Source organism: Pagrus pagrus (genome assembly GCF_965226575.1).
Source record: "Pagrus pagrus genome assembly, chromosome: 18".
In the NCBI taxonomy this organism is placed as follows: Eukaryota; Metazoa; Chordata; class Actinopteri; order Spariformes; family Sparidae; genus Pagrus; species Pagrus pagrus.
In genome coordinates, this window is record NC_140202.1 from 14440531 (window position 1) to 14462500 (window position 21970).

At 43.1% G+C, this 21970-nt stretch overlaps 2 protein-coding genes across 4 annotated transcripts; one reads left to right on the forward strand and one right to left on the reverse strand.

Moving 5' to 3' along the window:
- Positions 1 to 1288: 1288 nt before the first annotated feature.
- Positions 1289 to 6951, reverse strand: LOC311274116 (transmembrane protein 151B). Of its 2 annotated transcripts, none has more exons than XM_084381536.1 (2): positions 6299 to 6951; positions 1289 to 3064 (listed from the first exon to the last, which is right to left on the reverse strand). In XM_084381536.1, the coding sequence occupies exons 1-2, from the start codon at positions 6434 to 6436 to the stop codon at positions 1436 to 1438; spliced, it is 1767 nt and encodes a 588-aa protein (XP_084237662.1). In that variant the 5' UTR covers positions 6437 to 6951; the 3' UTR covers positions 1289 to 1435. The 2 variants fall into 2 exon arrangements, with proteins under 2 accessions (XP_084237662.1, XP_084237661.1); XM_084381535.1 differs by having other exon boundaries at positions 1289 to 3067.
- A 38-nt stretch (positions 6952 to 6989) lies between these two features.
- rpap1 (RNA polymerase II associated protein 1) lies at positions 6990 to 20818 on the forward strand. Of its 2 annotated transcripts, none has more exons than XM_084381529.1 (27): positions 6990 to 7092; positions 7665 to 7864; positions 8045 to 8193; positions 8365 to 8457; positions 9388 to 9547; positions 9677 to 9829; positions 9966 to 10190; positions 11349 to 11464; positions 11595 to 11693; positions 11803 to 11904; positions 11973 to 12140; positions 12256 to 12435; positions 12564 to 12698; positions 12844 to 13014; positions 13341 to 13498; positions 14193 to 14363; positions 14461 to 14656; positions 15361 to 15470; positions 15587 to 15782; positions 16094 to 16240; positions 16516 to 16658; positions 16921 to 17353; positions 17739 to 17857; positions 17948 to 18179; positions 18281 to 18457; positions 19646 to 19702; positions 20263 to 20818. In XM_084381529.1, exons 2-27 carry the CDS (start codon positions 7669 to 7671, stop codon positions 20410 to 20412), a joined length of 4236 nt encoding a protein of 1411 aa, XP_084237655.1. In that variant the 5' UTR covers positions 6990 to 7092; positions 7665 to 7668; the 3' UTR covers positions 20413 to 20818. The 2 variants fall into 2 exon arrangements, with proteins under 2 accessions (XP_084237655.1, XP_084237656.1); XM_084381530.1 differs by having other exon boundaries at positions 7085 to 7118.
- The last annotated feature ends 1152 nt before the right edge of the window (positions 20819 to 21970 follow it).

Here is a 21970-nt window from a genome sequence, read left to right on the forward strand (position 1 = left end):
TCTGACATCGTCGCCTCGGATGAACATGATGACCGAAGAAACTTAACTCTGATCTTTCTTCTCTTTTCTCCCTTTCTTCTCAACACACAAGAAGGACTCTACATTTATTTGTGAAAATTGTTGTTAATATGAGAGAATAAAACCACAAATCCTATTCTATTAGATGATTCCTCAGAATATTTTTATGCATTTCCACTTTGAAAATATCCCATTCAATCCCACAGGGTACAAGCAAACCTCATAAGTCTGGTGATGGATATTAAACACTGTTATCCATTATTACTCCTTGAGAACTTCTTTATTGCAAACATTTCCACATTCAGGTCCTCCACTCCGCATATCTCTCATCAATGGATGCTTTGCAGTGTTTCATAGAATTATTTGGGAAAAAAAATAACAGAAAACACTCTTTGGTTTCACCTTGCTGTCTATAAATCAACTAAAATTCAAGACCTTTGGTAATAACATGCAACTTTCTTGTATTATTCTTACATGTTCCTCTAAATTTGACACAATTTAACACATACAAGGTCAGTGTAAGAACTGGTGAAGTTTTGCTTCCTGTGAATTTTGATGAAAACAGCAGGATGCTGAGAGTATACACCATTTCATCACATCTGACAGTTGTGTCAGTTCTTAAGTCATTGTACACACTGTAGCTGAGAGACTGTTTCTGCCCAAATGTAATTAGATACACTACACGCTGTTTGTCCCACATCTGCAGCTGTTTTCATAGAGATTATTGAACTGTCATAACATGGACATGACTGTTAAAAAATAGAATAGAGTCTCTATTTAAGCTTCTTTTACTTCATATTCACAGTGGAGTTTCCTGAAAGAGCACATTTTCTCAATGAATCTTTCCTAAAGGGTAACGACGCCAATTTTACACATTAAAGTGTGTTTAAAGGTCTTGGGGAGTATGGATATGTGAAAAAAAGTCATACAAAGTCTTTTTTGTGGCTCTAGAAGAAGCATAATGTTATCTTATTATGCCTCCAGTGATGTCACTCAGTGCGTATGTTGCATTGTGGGTAATGTAGGCACCAAGTTTTGAAAAGTAGTCCACTGGTCTGGCACTGCACTCTTATAACACTGTTGGACTCATTATGGATAACTTAAAAACAAATGATCAAAAGTTGTTCTGATCCTGGTGCCTATATTACCCACAATGCAAGTTAGCAACTGAGTGACATCACTGGAGGCAATTTATTAGATTACATGCAGCTTCCTCTGGAGCCAAAAAAAGCTTTATACTACTTTTTTCATATACGCAGTAGTACTCCACAAGATCTGTAAACAAACTTTAATATATTAAATTGGTGGCGTTACCCTTTAATGTCATTCTGTCTAAGGAGCAAATAATGAGCAACCCTACAACACCATCCATTACCTCTGATTTAAGTCTATCAATCAATATGTGTCTTTATGTCCTTCACAGAGACGTTTCCACACAGGACGACCCTCTCCGTATATAATACCGCCTCACCTCCCTCCCCTCCTCGCTCCCGCAGCCCTCAGACCGATGCACGATGAGAACCGGAAAGAACCGTGCATCTCTATATGTCGGTGGACTGTCACTGAGCGCCAGCTGACTGGAGTCTGACCGGCAGCACTGCTCTTCCACGCAGCAGGGGTCTGTCAGGTTGCTGCTGCGGCTCCTCCACAGCGCCACCGTGCGGTGGGAGCCGTACATGCGGCAGAGCGAGAAGCGGGACGTGTCAGAGGAGAGGTGGGATTGGAAGAGGGCTCCGCGGCAGGAGAAGATGGAGGAGCAGCTGGAGCTGGTGATGGTCCTCCTCCTGTCTCCTCCGACACCTCGTCCGTTGGCCTCGCTGCTTCGCTCGCAGTCGTCCTGGCCCTGGAGAGTGCCGTAGCTCTGAGCGGTCTGGCTGCTGTCCAGGAGGAAGCAGTTTGAGGACGAGGTGTTTTCAGTGTCTTGTAGGGAGTTAGAGTCTGCTGTGCTCATGTTGATCAGCATGGCCTCGGAGTAGCTGGGAATCACCTGCCGGTTACAGCGTATGTGCCACTCCATTTCAGTGCTGTCCAGCGTGTCTACTCTTGGAATAACACAGGCAGTGTGCCCCCCCAAAGGCCTGTCTTCATCTAGAGGAGAGGGGCTGCTGTGACTGTACTCCAATCCAAATAGTTTCTCTATGCGGTAATGCACATAAGCAGTGCGGTACTCTATCAGCACTCTCAGAGGCCAGGACAACATCAGCAGAGCTGCCAGCCAGAAAGCCACCTGGGAACTGTACCAAGGCATCCTGTCTGGGTCTACATAGGCTATCAGGTTTTCTCTGAAGTCCACGTTCTTCAGCTGCATCCCCTCCCTGGCCTCCATGTAATCATCCAAACCCTCGATCTCAGAGAAGAACCTGGCTCTCTGGTTGAGGTAATCATTTTCTGGGCCGGCCTCGGTGAAGCTGAAACATTTGGTGAAGCGCAGCCGAGTTGCTGAATGTCCCTCCAAACCTTTAAGGTCACGCGACACGTCTTTCATCCCACAGCGACTGTAGTCAAACTCCCCCTCTGCCACATGGGTGTTCACCCTCTCGTGGTACACCTGTGTGGTGGTGTAGGCGTCCCCGTTGCGGTATCGAGTGACCTGCCGAGTCCGTCGGACAAAGTGGTAGCTGATGGCCTTCCACCATATGCAAGGTTGGGCCTGTCGCATCCGCAGCACGCGCTCGTACACGCTGTCCACGTCTGCTTTGCACTGCAGCTCGCTCCTGGCTCTGCAGTGCCAGCACTCCACCATGTACAGGACGTAGAGCATGAGCAGGAAGGCCAGAGGGATGTAGATGTAGCCGTCAGAGCAGGGGCTGTCGTGATAGATCATGGAGTGTCCTCCGACGCCCATCCCGGAGGCGCCCCGCAGGGAGGAGGTGAAGGAGGCCGTGAAGGAGGAGGTCAGAGCCGGGTTGAAGCTGATCTTGGTGACCCGGGTCAGCTGGCACCAGGCCACCACACCCAGGCAGCTGTACATGAGCAGAGAGAGGAGCAGGCAGCGCCAATGGGACTCCCGGCAGACGCAAGCACCTAGGGACTGGTTCACTGGACGCTGCTGCAGAGAGAGAGTGAGATAAGAAAGAAGGAGAGTGAGAGAGTAATGAGGAAAAGGCACTTAGAGCAATGAGCCCCTGAAACATGGCGGTGACATTATGACTGCAAATGCAAATGAACGTGGCTGCACTATAAATTGCCAAGCTTTTCCATACCTAAGCAAGAAGTAAATCAAACTAAAGAAAGCTCAGCGGGATTCGATTAAACCACAAAGTGTGCCTGAGAGGCTGAGTCAAAGCAGCTGACGGGCCAAATATTAACTGAGGTGTTCTCACACATCTATCTCTGAAATCAATTTAATTTAGATTGCATGAGGACACTTGCTAGTAAAGCTGTCACATTAATAGCATGGGGTGACACTCATGTATATATGGATACTATTCCTAGAAACCTCAGAGACGAAGGATAGCTTCACCCTACGCGCTTCTCACCCCCACGCTGACGGAAAGTCAGGTGAAGTTTCACAGTCCACGAAACATTTCTGGATCTTCACAGCAAAACAGACGCAGCGTTCGCCTAAACAACTGATGTAGTAAACAAACAACCGAATGAAAAACATAAAATGGTGTCACACGATTCCAAATTGATTTGAAAATGACATTATTTACAGCACTGATGCGCAGTTGAGCTTTTGCAACCACTTCAGACGGTGTGCGTGCTAACACTCTTAGCTTAGCAGCTACAGTGAAGATATTTACTAAAAAGGGTGAAAATTCCGTCTTTTTAAAAAATCTATTTGGTGTCTCAGGGCTTCTGAAGAACTGGATTATGTTGTGAGAGCTGTATGGAGCCAATTTATGTTTGTATTTTTGGAGAATGCTGCAACGCTGTTTTGCTGTGAAGCTCCAGAAACGTTTTGTGGACTACAAAACTTCACCAGTCTTTCCATCGGCATGGAGGTGAATAGATCATGACCGAATTTTCAAATTTGGTTGAACTTATCTTTAAAATCGAAAGCTAGAAACGCTAGAATACATTGGATTTTTTTTTTTCATTTACATTTAGAATCTAGGTGTTTCATTTGTAATGCTATTTTTTTAGTCATATTACTCTTACCTAAGAAAACAACCTGAATACTTCTCCACAACACACACACACACACACACACACACACACACACACACACACACACACACACTTATCTGCTGAGTATTGGGCAGTTAGCTCCGGGCAGCCAAACAGAAAGTGCTCACATTTGCAATGCTGACCACAAGTCGAATTGTCCCATTCAGCAGAGACACTGGCCTGCAGCTGTTTCATCATCAGTAACACTAACAGCAGAAGAAGCCAGAGCGTAACCCTTTCTGCATGAAGAGATTAAACCAGGACTGCAACGTTTAATGTCATCTGCAAGGGGGAAAGTTTCACACATCACGTCAGTCAAATTTCATTAAGGACTTGATGGTACTTTCTAATATTTGTGTCTCGTGGTGACAATCGTCCCCATGAGATCCCGTGTTCTTGTAGACAACCTCTGGTGTTTTATGGAGTGAAAGGATTTATGTTGACAACTAGCCCGGCCATCCATTACTGCGCTGACACGGGGGTGGGGATGTCACTTTGCTGGTTCCACCTCAGTTATTTATGGAGCAAACAAGGGATTCAATTTTTGTGTACAAGAGTTCAGCCCTCCTGCTGCAGACATTATAGACTACATACAGATTGTAATTATTTACCTGAAAAGCCAAAGTGTTTCTATATTTTGATGATACACAAGATGTGCAAAATACCACTTTAAATGCTAGGTGAAACATCTTCTGAATCTAGCAAAACATTGTAAAAATAACAACAAACAAACATAAACACACAATGTTCTGGCAGTGGGCGGGGCCAAAAAGCACTAAAAAAACAGACAATCTCGAAATGCTCCATAATTAAAATACAATTTTTAGCTTTAACTTTATATATATATTTAGATATTGTTTATTTATTTTTTGTGACCTTTTAATATGTATTTAAATATATTTACACATATGAAAACAATGAAATAACCTTTAAAGGTGCAGTGCAAAAAATTAACTAACATTATCAACAGAATGAAAAAATAACAGTGTTGATGTTTTGCCAGACATCCCTGTATTACATCGCAGAGATATGTCCTGAAGTACGCATGCTAAGTAGCTAGCCCCGCCCTCACCTTTCTCAAAAAGAAAGCTATCTGCACTGCTAACTGAGCTAACTAGCTCACGACAGCAACAGTTGGTGGTTTTTCAGGTGAAACGCTGCCTCCTCTTTGTTTGGAGCATGAATTTCAAGAGGTGGCCAATTTTTACATACGGCACCTTTAAATATGTATATAATACAAATAATACGACTTAAAATTACAGGGCAGGCATGGATATTATTGTGTAGTTTTAAAATACAAGAGAAATCTGTCAAATAAACCTGATGAATTCCATAAAAATAAGGGTTTTTTTCACAGTGAAGATTGTACCAATCAATAAATATATGCCCTGACTCAGATGGGATGACAATATAGCCCTAGAAATTGTTTACAAGCAGCTTTGGCTGAAGACAGGACGATTGCGAAAAAGACACAAGTAGCTTTTAAGAAAATTACTACTCCATTATTAACTCCTCCACAGTATAAAGTGGCAATAAACAGGCAATGGGCCTGAGACAACTCTCTGTCCATGGCTGGCTGCACACACAACCAATCCCCCAGTGATTACTCCATGACAGTAAAGACAGAGGGCACGGTGGAGCAATCACATGCACGTATGCTTAAAGGACAGACCAATACCTGAAATCACATCCTGGCTTTGCAAACATAATCGTCTGCTGGCTTTTGGGAAACAAATACATGAGTTTGTCATTGAGAGTCTCTTTCCACATCACTGGATTGTCTACTGCCACTGTGTGAAATGGACTATCCTGACATTTCAGCAAAGCAGAGCTGGGCTGTTTGGCTGCAGGTGGAAGCAGCTGATGCAGAGGGGATGTCAATAAAGGATTTATTTCTTATCCAGTGAGCCACCAGCACATACATGAAAATGCATGTCTTTCAACTGTTAATTAGCTGTATTTGCATGAAGTTTAATAATACAAGATTAGTAAACATGCATCTTGGAGTGATTCATGTGCATTGCATGACAAGATTATTCAGAATTGTTGTTATTTCTTACACTTTTCTATAAAGTAAATCATGGATCAGAACCATTCCCAGCAGCTGTGTCTTCATGTGTTTCTGCATAATAATAAGATAAAGAATGGGTGAGATATGTACACCTACCTCCCCTTCTTCCTCCGGGACATCACTCTCAGCCGGTGAGTCCTCATCTTCCTCCTCCTCCTCCTGCTCCTCTCCCTCAGCATCGTTGGGAGCGCTGGTCGCCGTGTCCTCCGCAGAGTCCAGATCGGAGGAGAGCATGCTGCACTTTTCGCATGTCAGACAGAGATAATAAGCTCACTCATGTCTTCATTCACTGGCTCTGCTCTTACCCTTTGCTCCCCCTTTTTGTTCCCCCTTCAGCCCCACACCGTCTGGGCCGGAGCCAGCAGGCTGCTGCTGCTGCACGGTGCGGGGATCCCGCGGTGGTCCCGTCTGAACGGGCGGAGGGGGGCGGGGTTGAGGGATTTCACCGCAGCAAAGGCAGCAGAGGTTAACCATGATGCAGCCAGCGAAGCTTGTTGTCAATAGCCAGTGGTCGGTAGTCACAATTTCCTATGAAATCCATATATCATTAATAATGCATCCAGATGCAGGACAGCTGTCCAGTGTCCCGAAGAAGAGAGGAAGGATAACGCGAGATGTAGCTCAGGTATGAGGCGGGCGTCCCATGACATAAATCAGCGAGTGAAAAAGCAATACAATTTGCGCCGACGGCCCAGCAAAGCCCCTAAATAACCTAACCATGTTTGGGAGAACGAAGGGCGAGCAGTCGAAACGGGTCAATTCACGTTTCCTCCTCTTTCTGCTGGCAGTGCTTTTACTTTGAAGGCGGAGTTCGGTGTCACGTTGAAAGTCTTCCGTGTGGTCCACAGAGCGGTGTGTGTTTGTATCGCGGATCCAGCGCCTATCTGAAGGTTAGCTAACACAGTTGTGTGATATGGTAAACACCAAAGCGAACCACAGTGTCGTGATTTTGTTTGGTACTGTGTGTAAAATGTCTGGCTTTAACTGAATGAGGTTTAAGATTTCAGGTTAACGTTGAGCTAAAGTTAACAGCACGTTACTTTCATTCTCGGTGCGTGTCGGATATAAACTCACCTGCATGTGAAAACAAAAACAAACAGAAAACAATAACAGCTATGTATCTATTGCTAACGCTAGACATGCATCATTTATTTGCTTAATTAATGTCATTTTTCGCTTTCTGCCTGTTTTTTTTTTTACACTCTAAGATAACGTTGGTTAGCCGTAAGATTAGCCATGCTAACCAAGTCCAGCCTCTACTCCAAAGTTGATGAGATATTATGTTAAATTCATAGTGTGTCCTCAATACCCAGGAAGAACTCAGGCTCATGGCGGGGGGCTTTAGTCTTTAGTCAAAATCCTGTCCTGCATCAATAAGTGCTAGAGCTTAGGTTAGTCAATGGTGAATAAGTAAAGAAACACTCCAGTAGTGGTGTTTAAAACCATCCTCCGTGTCCTTCAGAGAGATGTTGCGGCGTCCTAAGCCAACTGACTCTGAGGCAGACCTCCTGAGAGAGCAGGAGCAGTTTCTGACCTCCGGCGCTCCGTCTGCTGCCAATGTGGTCCGCCGACCTGACAAGAGGAGAGGCGAGGCTGGAGGAGGAGGAGGGGAGCAGAAGGGAGAGGATGAAGGGAGACAGAGGGATGTGGTCACCATAGAAGGTAAAAGACTTGTCTCTTATGTTTACTCATTTGCAATTGACATTTTTATCACAACATGAGGCTCGGATGTTATTTAAGTATGTCATGTTTTTAAGGTATATTTAAATGCTATAAATGAACAATATATACGTAAGATTTTTTAATACAAAAATCTCAAACCTGATATTAAACTTCCTCCAGATCTTCCAGACCAACTCCCATCTCTGACGCCAGCCCCTGCCAAGAAGTCTCGCTTTAAAGCCAGTCGTGTCACCTTCGAGGATGAGGATGCTGAGGCGAGGCTGGACACACATGACACTCACGTCAGTGCTGTTCTCTCCAGGATCGTTGTAAGTGTTTGCTGTCAATACTAACCTGATCAAGAATGGAAATACAAAGTGTGAATCAGTGATGTGCACAAAATAAACCAGCAGATTTTCTCACTTATTCACATTGGCTGTATACACAGATTTTCCTTTTCATTATTTTACGAATTGATCTGTAATATTCTTTGTTTTAAGGAAAGAGACACGAGCTCTACTCCAGTATCTCTACCAGCACTTACAGGCCTGGCTTTCCCCAAAGTTTTGCACCGCTCAGAAACCAGCAGTCAGGTAAAAAGGGTTCGCACAAAGCCTTAAAAGTTTGGGAAATGCTCAATATTAATTGTTGTTTTCAAGGTTCAGAATATGCTTGAACTCTAATAAACTCTTTGATACATGCTTGATAGCATGTTTAGCATCTCAACACAATCATGAATGTCAAAAAAACTATTAATATTTGAAATGAAACAGTCCCAATGTCATCTTTTTTGTTGTTGTTGGGTATAAAAGATGTATGTAACCTTCATTTTTCACAATCACATTTATAGTTTGCTTGAAAATTGCCAGACCCTGTAAAAGAACCCTCTAAATTATTCAACATTTTAAAAAATGGCAATGAACTGTCCATTAACATAAAAGAAAAATAGTGTGTCTTAATGTGCAGACTTGCATTTTACTTAAAGGAGACCTATTATGCTTTTATGTTTCGTGTGCATGTAAAAAATCTTGAAAGTTAAAAAGGTCAAAGTCTGCACCAACAGAAGCTCTTCTTTCCCACAGAAAACCCGCTCCTGAAACGCCTCGTCAGTAGTCTAACCTTTAATTCACACTATGTCACCATGTCACATATTTGCATAATGTTTGCCTAGCGGCAAGTTAGGCATGCAAGAATTGACACCAGCTGCTCTGGTGCTGTTAGCGGTGCTGGCTCAGGCATGTTTGAGCTGACCAATCGGAGCAGACGGGGTATTCGGGAGGCAGGGCCTTCAAGAAAGAGCCAAAACAGAGCATTTCAGGGCGAATACAGTGCTGCAGCACTGGACAGTATGAGAAAACTAATGCGTTTTTTTGAGCATTAAAACATGTAAACCTGTTCAAGTAGAGACCCAAAATAAAATAATGAACCTAAAAATGAGCGTAATATGTCTCCCTTAAAAAAAAAAAAACAGAGAGAGAATGAGAGAACCATAATTGGCTCTGTTTGTCCTTCCTTACGACCAGGTACCACTGTCTTCTGCTGGTGGAAAGAAGAGTATCTTTGCACGTCAGATTGCTGCACAGAGAGTTAAGGAGGGAAAGACGCCTTTTCACTGCGCACCTGAAGCTGTTCATACACCTGAGACCAGTATGGATACAGATCAGTGTTGTGCTGCTGATGATCGTGAGTAGGCTTGAGCTATATTATTTTTAATACCTCCTTTCTCTTTTACTACAGAACCTCCCCTCTTCACATTGTTTTTCTTTTTTCTTTCTCCTCATCTCCTCGCTCCTTTCCACTGACCAACTGCAGCTTCAGGCCCCAGCTTGGTGTCTGGTCAGGGGCTTGAGGGCCCAGGCAGCTCAGGAGAGACCATTAGGATCCACAGGGAGAACCAGGCCAAGCTCCAGGCAATGTCTAAGTCTGAGATACTTGATGAGCAGAAGAAACTCTTATCTCAGCTCGGTAGGCAATGATAACTAATTAATGTATAATATATGTTAAGATGAAGATATCTTTATTCAGTTTGTATCGCAACCAGTGAAGTACATGCAATTTTTTTGGCACCACTCTGCATAACATGATTATTTCTGCTTCCTAGACCCTCGACTGGTGGAGTTTGTTAGATCTCGTAAAGCCCAGAGCGTCCCGTCCTCTGCCTCCCCATCCAAACACCTCCAGGTCAAAAGCAGCAAGGCAAACTTTCCTCTTGAAAATGCGAGCAGAGAGTCAGACTCCTCCAGTGCTGCTGCGCTGCTTCAGAAACCTCAAGAAGTCGAGATGGAAGCAGAGGAGGAGGAAGGGCCACCACCGCCTGCTGTGACGGGTATGATGGATTAAAATAAACCCTTTTATCACTTGTACTTTGTCAGTTGTTCCTGGTCTCTGCAGCTGCTGGAGATGATAAATCAGCAGATTTTAAGCTATGTGGATGACTATGCTTTATCATTATTTCACATCGCTTTTAAATTGTAATTTTGCTTCTAGGACTGTCAAACTAAATGAGACAGAGTTTGTCCACCACGTCTGGTTGTCTGCCAGATTTCTCTGCCTCCACTCCTGTCTTTATCTCTCTGCTCTCCCTCTTCTCCTCACTCTCCTCACAAGCATCCATTCTCTAATTGTATAACTGATGTGGGATGCTTCTGCTGCATGGCTAAAATCCAGACATTAAGCTGATCATTGACTTCACTTTGTGTGATTAGCAGGAAGGCCGGACTGAGCCAGAAGTAGCCACTCGCTGCAATTAAGTTTCTGCAGATCAGTCAGAGAATACTCCCGGCCCTGATGAAAGTGTTGCTAATAGATCATATGACGGCAGATCTTTCACATAATTTATACCATTACGTCTTCCAAAAACAACAATGAACACAGCTGTTTTTGTCACTCTTTATTCTAGAAGAGATTATTTATCACCTCCTCTTCCTCCCCCTTTTAAAGCAAACATCATATCCTTGTTTTAGGTTCCTCAGCTTCTTATAGAGCATAAATAATCATGGTAATTGTCTCTGGGCTGCCAGTGTAATATATTTTTATCTACATAATGTCATATGCTGTTGTCAAGATGGGATTAACAGTAATGTAAGCACCCCATTCTGCATTTTTTTGCTGATATGTGTAGCTATAAGTCATAAGTATGATTAATAATGTGTTTTTGTTCAAGTGACTTCCTTTTTTTACTGGAAAATATAAAAATCTGTGTTGACATTCAAATCCTAAACCAACATTAGAGCTCTGCAGCTTTTATTTTTGGCACGTCTGTTAGCTCTGCTTAAACACTGTAGTTCTGCACAGTTGCAGATAAAGATTAGGCTACAAGTACTACGTTATTTGTAGAATTAGATTCCAGTTTCCCATAACTCCAGAGCCTTGTTAAGTCATAAAATAAACATTTATTGAAAAAGATAGATGTACTTGAAAAGAAGACCTGTGATCACACATTGTTATTCATTTTATTTGTGCTTCTCTGTGTTTGTTAATTTAGAGAAAGATCTGCCAATAAAGCCTCAGAAGGAATGGGTCCACATGAACAAGCTTGAGCCAGAGAAGCTGGAGTGGTTGAGAGACTTACCTGCTCCCAGAAGGAAAGGAACCAAGAAGGTTTGGAGATATTTCTTATAATACCAGTAGAACAAAAAGAAGAAGAATTCAGTCATTTCAACTCAAGTCGTGCATTTTAGTAAGTTTTTTTCAGTGACGGGTGAAAACAGATTCTGTGGTTTCCGAACAGGCCATGCAGGCTCGGTTTGACTTTGCGGGGACCTTGATTCCACCCACTGAGGATCTGCCAACCCACTTAGGCCTGCACCACCATGGAGAGGAGCCTGAGGTCGGTAGACATTAAGTCTAAACAATAAAAAAGTCTGTTCTTCATGATTTTGTTTACCTGTGCCTGTCGCTTGAAGTGTATATTGTTGACATTGAGGATTTCTCTCCAGCGGGCAGGTTACTCCCTGCAGGAACTCTTCCTGCTGTCTCGGAGTCAGCTCATCCAGCAGAGGACTTTGGCCCTCAGCACGCTGGCCAACATCCTCTCAAAGGTACACCAACGAACACATACAGCGTCATGCATATCTGCAGATGTCTGAAGTCATTTCTCACCCTGTAGGCACGTGCTGGCGAGTATGTGTCTGTTCTGACAGGCAGCATAGTGTCCACTCTGCTCGACGCCGGCCTGCTCTTCCTTCTCCGCTTTGCGTTGGACGACAGTGTGGAGGGAGCGATGTCTGCAGCTGTGCATGCTCTTAAAGCACTCCTTGTGTGTGCAGAAGATGAAGTAAGACAACTTGAAGCAATACTTTAAAACATGATGTTAAATAAAGTCATTTTATCTCCAAACACTCCAATGTTTAGTCCCTCTGCTTGATATCCAAATTTGTTTGCCCTCTCAGGAGTGTTTGGACAGCACGTTCTCCTGGTTTCGCGGCCTGGCCTCCTTCCCTCTGCTGCCATCTGTTCAGGAGGAGGAAGATGAGGAGGATGAAGGGCTGCCTGAAAATATGAGGTTTACCCCTAAGGAGAAGGAAGAGAGGAAGAGTGATCATGATGTGGCCAGGCAGGATGTTGTTAAGGTAAACAAGCAGAATTTATTTGATACACATTTCACTTGTTTTCCTTTGCTTTTTCATTCACATAATATATTTTAAATCTACAGAAATTAAAAGTTGAAGGATGTTTGTTGGCTCTGTCTGTGTTTCAGGGTCTGTTAAAGATGAAACTGCTCCCCAGGCTACGTTACATCCTTGAGGTGGTGCGACCTTCTCCTAGAGGGGTCCAGGACATCCTGGAGATCCTGACTCGTATCGCCAGGCACTCCTCCTCATCTGCCACACAGGTAGCAACAGTAACAGCTGATTACAGTCACTTAATCACTGAAATATATCCAGACAATTTCCTAGTTTTTCTCTACCGTACTTGGATTTCAGTTACTTATAATTGTCTATATTTTTCTTCTGTATAATAATGAATTTCACTCTCAGGTGCTTGACTGTCCTCGCCTGATGGAGACGGTGTTGTCAGCGTTCCTTCCCTCTTCCTGGACAATGCCATCTTTGCCTCTTCCTCAGTCTGTCTATGGACTCCCACTAGCCAGCACCATGAAGCTGTTGAGAGTGTTGGCTACATCAGGCAGACACGCCTGTGCCAGACTGGTAAGTGCTGGTGTGAAATCTGTCAGGGATCAACATACCCACTGTACGTGAATGTATGTGCAGCCATCTTTCCTTATTTATCCTGTTCAATCCAACCTCTGGGATTAGATTTCTTCTCATTGAGACTGTCAGTAAAAGACAAAAGATGAAATACAAATGAATTTAGTCATTTATTGAATAAAAAATTCTTTACCGTCACTGATTTCTCTGCATATTTGTAACCTCTGCTGATGCTACGTACCATAAAATAAATATCATTCCTGTTACTCCGACATATATACACATTAATAGTATATCCTCTCGTTTTCTCTCTCTCCTCTCCCCAGTTAAACTCTTTTGGAGTGAGGGAGCGTCTGTCTTCTCTGCTGAGTGCTGAGCCCAGTGAGCTGCTGCTGGAGTCGACCGAGGCCCTCAGGATCACCACTGAAGCCTACAGGCTGTGGGCTGTAGCAGCCGGCTACGGACAGGCCTGCAAATTATACATGTAAGTTAATACATTCAAGCTGACCACTGGGGGCAGACTGACTCATAAACAAACTTGCAATAACACACGCCTAGTAGACCATCTGTGATGAAGTCTTGTTTGTTAGCAAACAGCTGCTAATGTACTGGTTGTCCTCCAGGGTGTAGTCCCACACAGAGAAGACTTTAGCTGACGGCAGTGTTTCTCAAACTTTATCAGACGAAGGCTTAATCAATTAAAAAAAACCCTCACAGACCACCTACCGTTAACTTCCCAGCATCCCCAAAGCAATTGGCCTACTTCAACAGTATGTTACAAATTATCTCGGTCCATCAAAAAGCCCAGCCTACTCACTCATCATTGTCTCGGATGCCGTCTTAATGGGAAGAATGGAGGCGTAGCAGACAACGGCTGATCTTTTTTAACATAAATCTTAAGGAACACATCTATCCTAATCACTACAACGCTTTGCAGTCGCTCAGTGTTGCATACAGAAACACTTAATTTAAAACATTTTATCACATCTACTCACAGACCACTAGGGGGCTCTCGCAGAACACTGGGTGTCCATGAACCACATTTTGAGAAAGGCTGGCTCACGGGAATATCACAATTTTAGTTTCTCCAAATATAAGAGCCATCGAATCCTCTCTTCTTCTCTTCTCTCATGGTGCTTGTCTTTTATCACCATACAGTGTCATTATTTTCCCCACAGAGACCTGTATCCAAGCTTAGCGAAGGCCTTACAGTCGGTTCACAGAGTCCTGGCTCCTTCAGATCCTCTGTTGCCCCTGCAGATCCAGCGCATCCTGGCTCTGCTTTGTCTGCTCACACAGGTCACACACACTGCCGGCTGTCATCAGGAGCTCCAGGCTGGCATGGTCAGGTACAGCAGAGGATTTTGGTGGTTTTATGAAACTGTGCTGCTACATCAAGCATCATGTAGAACACACTCCTTATTTATCTACATGTTACCTCCTCAGCTCTCAGGGAGAAGAATGCCCTCCTCCTCCTCCAGTTTCCTGGGGCCATGTCACAGGGTTGCAGGCGCCCCTATTGGGGCATTTGAAGGGCTTTGTGAAGAGCCTCGATAATCCAGAGCAGAAAGAGAGCAGCCTGGCTGTGATACCAGCTTACCTGGCCTACCTAGAAGCTTACTACCACCAGCTCTCCAGACAGGTACTGCTTCCTGCCATGAACTTCATACGACTTAACCAAGAACCATAAAAAGTTAATTGAATAGGACAACAATAAAATGTTGGCAGTTAAGATAATAGAAGATAAATTATGTTAAAGATGATACAAGCAATAAAATAACAATAAAAAAACTAAACGTATAGAGTACTTAACACAAAAAACAGATTACAGTAAAATAGTGAGATTTTGGTGTGATAAAAAAGGAAAAAAAAAAAAAAAAATGGCTTTATATCTTATATCTTTAAATCTTTATATATTTATGGAAAAACAGAAATTCCACTAAAATCCAATAAAAACCTGCTGTGTCTCTTTCAACCAGTATAGAATGACATTTCTGCATTGATTTCGAGTCGATGGCTCAAATGACCTGGAAGCTATTGAAAGATTAGACTAGATTTTTCTTAAAAATATTGATGAGACTTTTTACAACATAGCTATAATCAGTGATCTCTCAAGTCTGAAAGGTGACAGGTCAAGGGACAATAGCATCCCACATGTAAAATATGGTGATTCATATCTATGTCAGCACACTCAATAATAGATTAAATAAAAGTGGTCAGTTAAAAAGACTTCTCAAGAGTTGACATTCATTAACTCGACCAAATGCAACATGGTGGAGTGTAAAACTGTAAAATGCAGACAAATTGTCAAACCAAAAATGACTACAATGTGAGTCTCGTCCTCAGAACTGTTTCAAACCACTCGAGACGCTCCAAGAACTGGAGCTGCTGACGTCCGAGGTTCTCCTCCCTCTCATGTCCCACCATGTTGTTCAAGGCCTGATGAAGAACCTAAAGTAAGTCTGAGACTGATGGCAGCGGCTTTTTTGTTCTTTCTTCTTGACCTTTATCAACAGCACAGTCTGAAAACTGAAGTTTTTTTTATTATTATTGTTTTTTTTCCCCCCACTAGGTCTTCCTCAGTAGTGTGTAATGTCCAGTCTAGTCATCTGGGCCCAGAGACTACTCCCAGCCTTCCTGGTTTGGCCTGCCCAGGATTGAGGGACCACCCGGGCCTGGTTGTTCCCAGCTCCCCCTTCCCTCTTCTCACAGGCTTGGGGCTCCTCCTGGAAACAATCACAAGCATCCATAAAGGCCTCAGCTGCAAGGTAGGTCTGAAATGCTTTTAGAGAGTGTTTTATATAATGTGAGGACAGGGACGAAGAACAATGTGCCAAGAAATATTGAGACTGCAGGTTTTTTCCATGAGATTATGTTACTGCTAAACACATCTTCAGCCAAATATAATAAATTAATCAGGCAAGTTGTCTTAGGTTGCAGCCTCTTGGCAGTCTTGCGTTGGCCCATCACTGAGCAAAGAAGACGGCAAGATGTATTTTGCTGCCATCTTGTGGTGACAAACACAAAATCCCATGTTGTAGCTCATTTTTCTCTTGTTTGTGTCTGGCCTCCTCTACAGTTCACTGGTCTCCTCCTGTCAGAACCTGTGATTGGTTACCTGCAAAGCTGCAGTCAGGCTACGCCCACCCTGTCTCACACCAGAGCCTGGCTTCTCCGTCATGAACACCACCTCCTCTACCTGCTGCTCCGGCTGGCACACAGACTTGTAGGCTCCAACTTCAGACACCCATAAACGACATTCTTTCTGACCTGAAACATGTAGTTTAGGTTTTGTTTTCTCATTAAGTGACATCAAATTCTGTTTACAAATGATTGTAATTCCTAATAACATCTTATTCTAATGTGTTAAAAAAACACATTATTCATTGTCTCTGGTCAGATGTTGCTATAGATTTGTCATCATCATCATCATCATCATCAAGCTGTGTTTTATTTTCACCTCACCAGTTTTCACTCCTTTCTTTTTTTCTTTCTTCTCAGGTTCCCACTGAGCCACAAGTAGCCAAGCATGCCTCAATGTACCACCAGCTGGCTCTGGTCCTGCTGCCATGGTTGTTACCAGGCAGTGAGTATCTGGCACATGAACTGCTGTCCACCATCATCTTCAGCAAGGACTTTATATCGTAAGTTTACCTCGGGTTTAATTTGGGATTATTTGCCAGTGAGTTCCAACACAATCAATGTAAAGAGCTGCTGATTGCATATAAAACATTCTTTCTGATAATAACGGTTGAGATTGGTGCCTGAGAAAAGGGGATCATTTCTAATTCACAAACTATTTTCTTTGGAACTGGACTAAAATTAGCCAATGACCCATTTCCGTCAGAGGGTGATCCACATTCTCTGCTCCCACTTTATCACAGTATTTATGTGTTTGCTCTCCAGAGAGGGCCACAGTGGAGGACCAGAGGCCGTAGAGCTGGGCGAGCTGAAACTCCAAGAGGACAAACAAGAACACACCTCCCCCTCTCTCCAGACTGTCGGAGCTCTCCTGAGAGAAGCCTGCGTCCAGCTGCCGTCCATACGAGGCTGCTTCCTCACCCACCTGGCCCACCTGGAACCATCCGTGCTGATGTCTCGAGACGCTCTGCTCGGCCGCAACCCCTGGATCAACTCCCATCTCCTCCCAGAGCTCACTGGTCCCACGTTGCCGTCTGATTGGCCTTACCTCCCGCTTGTCAGCCTCTATGAGCGATCGGGGGTGTCTGACGGTGGAGGGTTAGCGGTGGAGGAGCTCCCAGGGGGGGCTCTACAGGCGGTGACCCACTGTCTGCAGTGGCTGCTGCTGCTGGAGGTCTGGAGGGAGGAAGCACTAAAGGTACAGAAACAAGTCAAGTCAGGTCAATCTTATTTGTATTGCACAAAATTGCATCAAAGGGCTTTAGAGTTGAAATGGAAGCAAGAATCACCACCATCACATATTCAGATTTATATTTGTTTCTCCACTTCAAAAAAGTAAAGTATACTCTAAGAGGTTTAACTGAGAGTTTCGATAACTTATGGTTTTTACATAGACAGACTGAAACTCTAGATTCACCTGCTCCCCTGTTTAACTGTGCAAGCTTCTATTAAGCCTGGACTTGGATTTGGATGGCTTATTATTAACTTATTTGTTATATTATATAATTATACTCATTGTCAGGTACATACTTTTATTTTATGTTATTTTCACTAACATCCAGAACCTTTTTTTCATATTCTAGGTGATGCCTCCCGTTGCCAAGCTTGCCCGCCTGTCCTGTGTGTTCCTGTGTTCCAGTGACTTATTCCTGGAGAGACGTGTTCAGAAACTGACCTGGGGTCTGTTCAGACTGCTGACCAGGTCTGAAAATGTTTGACATCCTTCTTCCTGTCCTGCAAAATATAAATTAAGCACAGAGAAAAGGGACTAAAGCGCTTCTTCCTTTTGCAGGCGATCTAGGCTGGACTCTTTGGACCTGAACTTCCCTCCTCCAGGTCTAGCCTCTTTCCAGGACTTGTACTCTGCTCTTCTGACTCAGTACGAAGCTGTGTCCTTTGGAGACCCGCTGTTTGGCTGCTGGGTTCTCTTACCCCTGCAGAGGAGGTACAGTGCCACCATGAAGCTGGCTGTGTTTGGAGAACATGTGGGGATGCTGAGGTCACTGGGAGTCACTAATGGACAGGTAACATTGAGAATGTTGCAACCGTCTTTTATAACACAAATATTCCATGATCATTTAACATAGTGAATTAAATCTTTATCTCTCTGTCTCTTTATTTGAAGCTCTCCATCCCTATCGAGCGCTTCACGTCTCCCCCTGAAGACTCCCTCCCCCTGCTCCATCTTTACTTCCGCTCTTTGGTGACGAGGACCCTGAAGCCTTGCTGGTGTCCTGTTTTGTACGTGGTCGCCTTGTCTCATGTCAACTCGTTCATCTTCTCTCAGGATGCTGCAGCACAGGTACAGCACTGCATGGCACACACACTTACACAAAGGTACTGTTCAGACCTATCAACATGCATCCTGAGTGATCCGATCACAAGTGGAATGAATCACTCACTGTCTGATTTAAATGTGGTTAACTGTGACGCAAACTACGTGTTTGGGCTCTGTTAACCAGCCGCATGTTCGCAGCACATGTTTGTGAACTAACCACTGAACTAGTAAACCCAATATCCCCAGACTCCTAGACAAATTGTAAATTTTAAGGGTTGTTGAGTGAGGAGAAACTTTGAGCACAAACTTTGCTTACATTATGGAAAATTCTGAATCATTCATGCCTTCTTGTAAATTCGCCGTTGAACGCTAAACATTAAGTTGTTTCTTGCATAAAAAGTGTCAGTTTCTCGTGGCATCACCAGCCTGTCTGCTGGTCCCCAGACTCACAACAACTGGTCCTTCGTGTTAATTGATCAAACGTTACACATGAAGACATTTATGTCTTTGTGTGAAAAACAATGTCTATCCCAGTGTTTATTTGCATATACAGTGGGAGAGTGAGATCTGTTCAAAAGTGGTCACTCAGGACATGTGTTCATACCACATCTGAATTCCCACATAGTCTCTCAGCACGAAGGACCGAAAAGGAATGTGATGGAAATAAGGTGGTTTCTGTGGCTCGGGAGTCTTTTCCTGATGCATGTCAACAGTTACGTAAAGGCTTCAAAAACAAATCTGCGCCTGTCTTAATAAGGTCTGCTGTCTTGTCTTGTGTTGTACTTTGTGGCTTTTTTAATTCGCCACCCAGAAACCTGAAGGCAAACTGGCACATGTGTAATGATTAAGCAAATCCAGAAGGTCCTGCAGCTGCACTGAACATAAGGCTGAATTTGTGAGAAGTGCTGTGGTTTTACGGGGACTCACACACACATTGTCTGTGCCAAATATGAGCTCATTGAATGCAAAATCTTAAAGATTACTTAACTGACCCTCATGTTGGTGATTAAGTGTGAAAAGCACTCCTTCCTGTGTATAAATACTCACACATCTTCAACTTAGTTATTCAATTCAGAAAGACATTATTTTAGAGCTGAAAACATTCACACATACAGGTGGGAAGTGTTTTTAGTAACCACTGCGAGGGGTGAAGTGCGTCTGTACAGTACATCAATGGGTCCTTTGATCTTTAATCCCCTCATCCTTTTCCAGGAGGTTGAGGCAGCTCGACGCAGTATGCTGAGGAAAATCTACTACCTGACTGATGAGGTACTCCACTCTCTCCCTCTCTGATCTTATACACTGCCAGGTGTTTATTGATTGTACCTACTCTTCGCCTCCCCTCTCACGAAACGTTCTGATGTTTTCTCACCACATGCCTCGAACAAACAAGTCTGTTTCTTGCCGTTTACGATCTTGTTTATCCGCATCCAAGTTACTGTTATTGTTTTTTCCCCATGTTTTTTGTAGCTTGCAGTTTATTTAAAATCCTTCACATTTTTCTGTTTTTATGTCTTGGTTTTATTATGTATGTGTTAAACCTCTCCTCATCTGTTTAAGCTATTTCAAACATTTATTCATTTATTTTTAGCCAACTGTTAAGACCCTCTGTTTGCTAGCTAATTATTTTTTATGCTCTGTCAGTTGCAACATATGATGGTCTTGTGTAACAGCTGAATACATCAGTATACATTTAAAAAAACATATAATTCTTTGTTTGTTTTTTTTTGCCCCCTGGCAACTGTACAAATACCTCTGGTTGGGAATCACTGGTTAACGTCACCACTTCTGCTGCTCCCCTCACCTCCTTCTTCTTGTGTCTTTTCCAGGTGTTGAGAAACCACTTGCTGCTCTTCCGCCTGCCACAACAGCACTTAGAGTTTGGCTTCGATACGTACGATCAGTTGCCGCCCATTAGGGCGAAACGTTTGGAGAGCGTCCTGAGACTGCGGGACAGTGGCGATGACAAAGGAGACTGAAGGCAAAGGGAGTGGAAAAATGAGAGTAGTGGACCAAAAACAGAGGATACAGCGGCGGGACGGTATGTGACTGGGAGAAAATCTTAGTAGAGACTAGAGCGTGGGAAAGAGAGGCTGGTTGTGGGAGACGAAGTGAGACATTAATGGTAAGTACTGAAGGTGTCTCATCAAGATTGGGCTCGGGTGGGAAAAAAAAAAAAGTGCAGATGCACAGGACCCACAATCTGAAGGAATTCAACATTTTTCCTTGACACCAGCACTTTGCCAGACTTAATGTGTCTGATGAGCTTGGAAGACAGACCAGGACATTTTTTTGCATCTCGAAGTAGAGACAGATGACCTACTTCACAAGTGCCTGTGAAATTGTCTTTTCTGTGAATAAAACATGATTTCAAGTATGTGTAACTTAATGTTTTTTAATCACGTTGGCTGTGCACTTCTCACAAATTCTGTTTAACAAGAGTAAAGCTGAGTTCGTAGGGCCGCACCACAGACGCAAACACACTATTTGATTAAAACAGTGCAGCAGATATGTTGTTTTCAGTGGGTTTTAACAAATTAAAATGCAGTTAGAAAAACACAAACAAAAATCCATCCATGTTATTGATCAGTGGCACTCATTCTGGCTTTCTTCACAGACAAATTTCCATTGAAGTTGTTTAGCTGTTGCCAGTGTTGGAAAATGCCCAAAGGGACGGGAAAGTTTTGTGTGCATGTGCATGTACTGGGATCACACGTTGTAGTAGAGGATTGGGTTCACATTGACATCAAATTAAGTTAAACTTGCTTTGATAAGCACTAATAACATAGATTATTTTTTCAGAAAAATCTCTTTTTACTTTGTAATTTTGATTTATATACAGATTCCATCTGACACCACAACTCTTTAGATTCACTTGATTAATGAATTCAATGGAACACAACTGCAAACAATCCCCCGACAGGAACTGATTCAGAAGTAAAACCCTCCAGGGTTTGTATAAGTTGCAAAACCAAAGCTTGTTACGTACAAAATAACTAAAATTGACAACATAATCATAAAGATTAATGTGAGCACTTCTTCAAATAGGCAGCAAAGAGGTGAGGGAGATAAGAAGTTCAATTTGCTTTTGTTTTCTCAAGATCACAAGTTATTTATGTCATCATCGCGAAAAAGCCAGTGTTGTTTTGCCGAGATAACTCCTTAACTTCATGAGAGTGGAGCATTACATAAACGCACTGCTGTGTGGGGAGTTGTGAACTAAATGAACTTTTAATGAACTTCTGTCATTTGAATGTTTTACCTATTGATTTGATAAAAGGGTATTGACATTATGGCTACTGTAAGGTGTATGTCAATGTAAGCATGCTGGCATGGCGCTGCTGATATAAAAAAAACAACAACCATTAAGTGGTAAGTAATGAGAGAAGCATCCTTTTGTTTTCCTGGTATAACAGGTTGATTAAATTGCCTCAAGATAACAAAGCTCATTTTCTCAGGATAATGAAATAATTAACTCGTGATCTCAAGATTATGGCATCAAAAAAAAAGCAGAAGCAGAAAGAAAGAGAGTCTGTT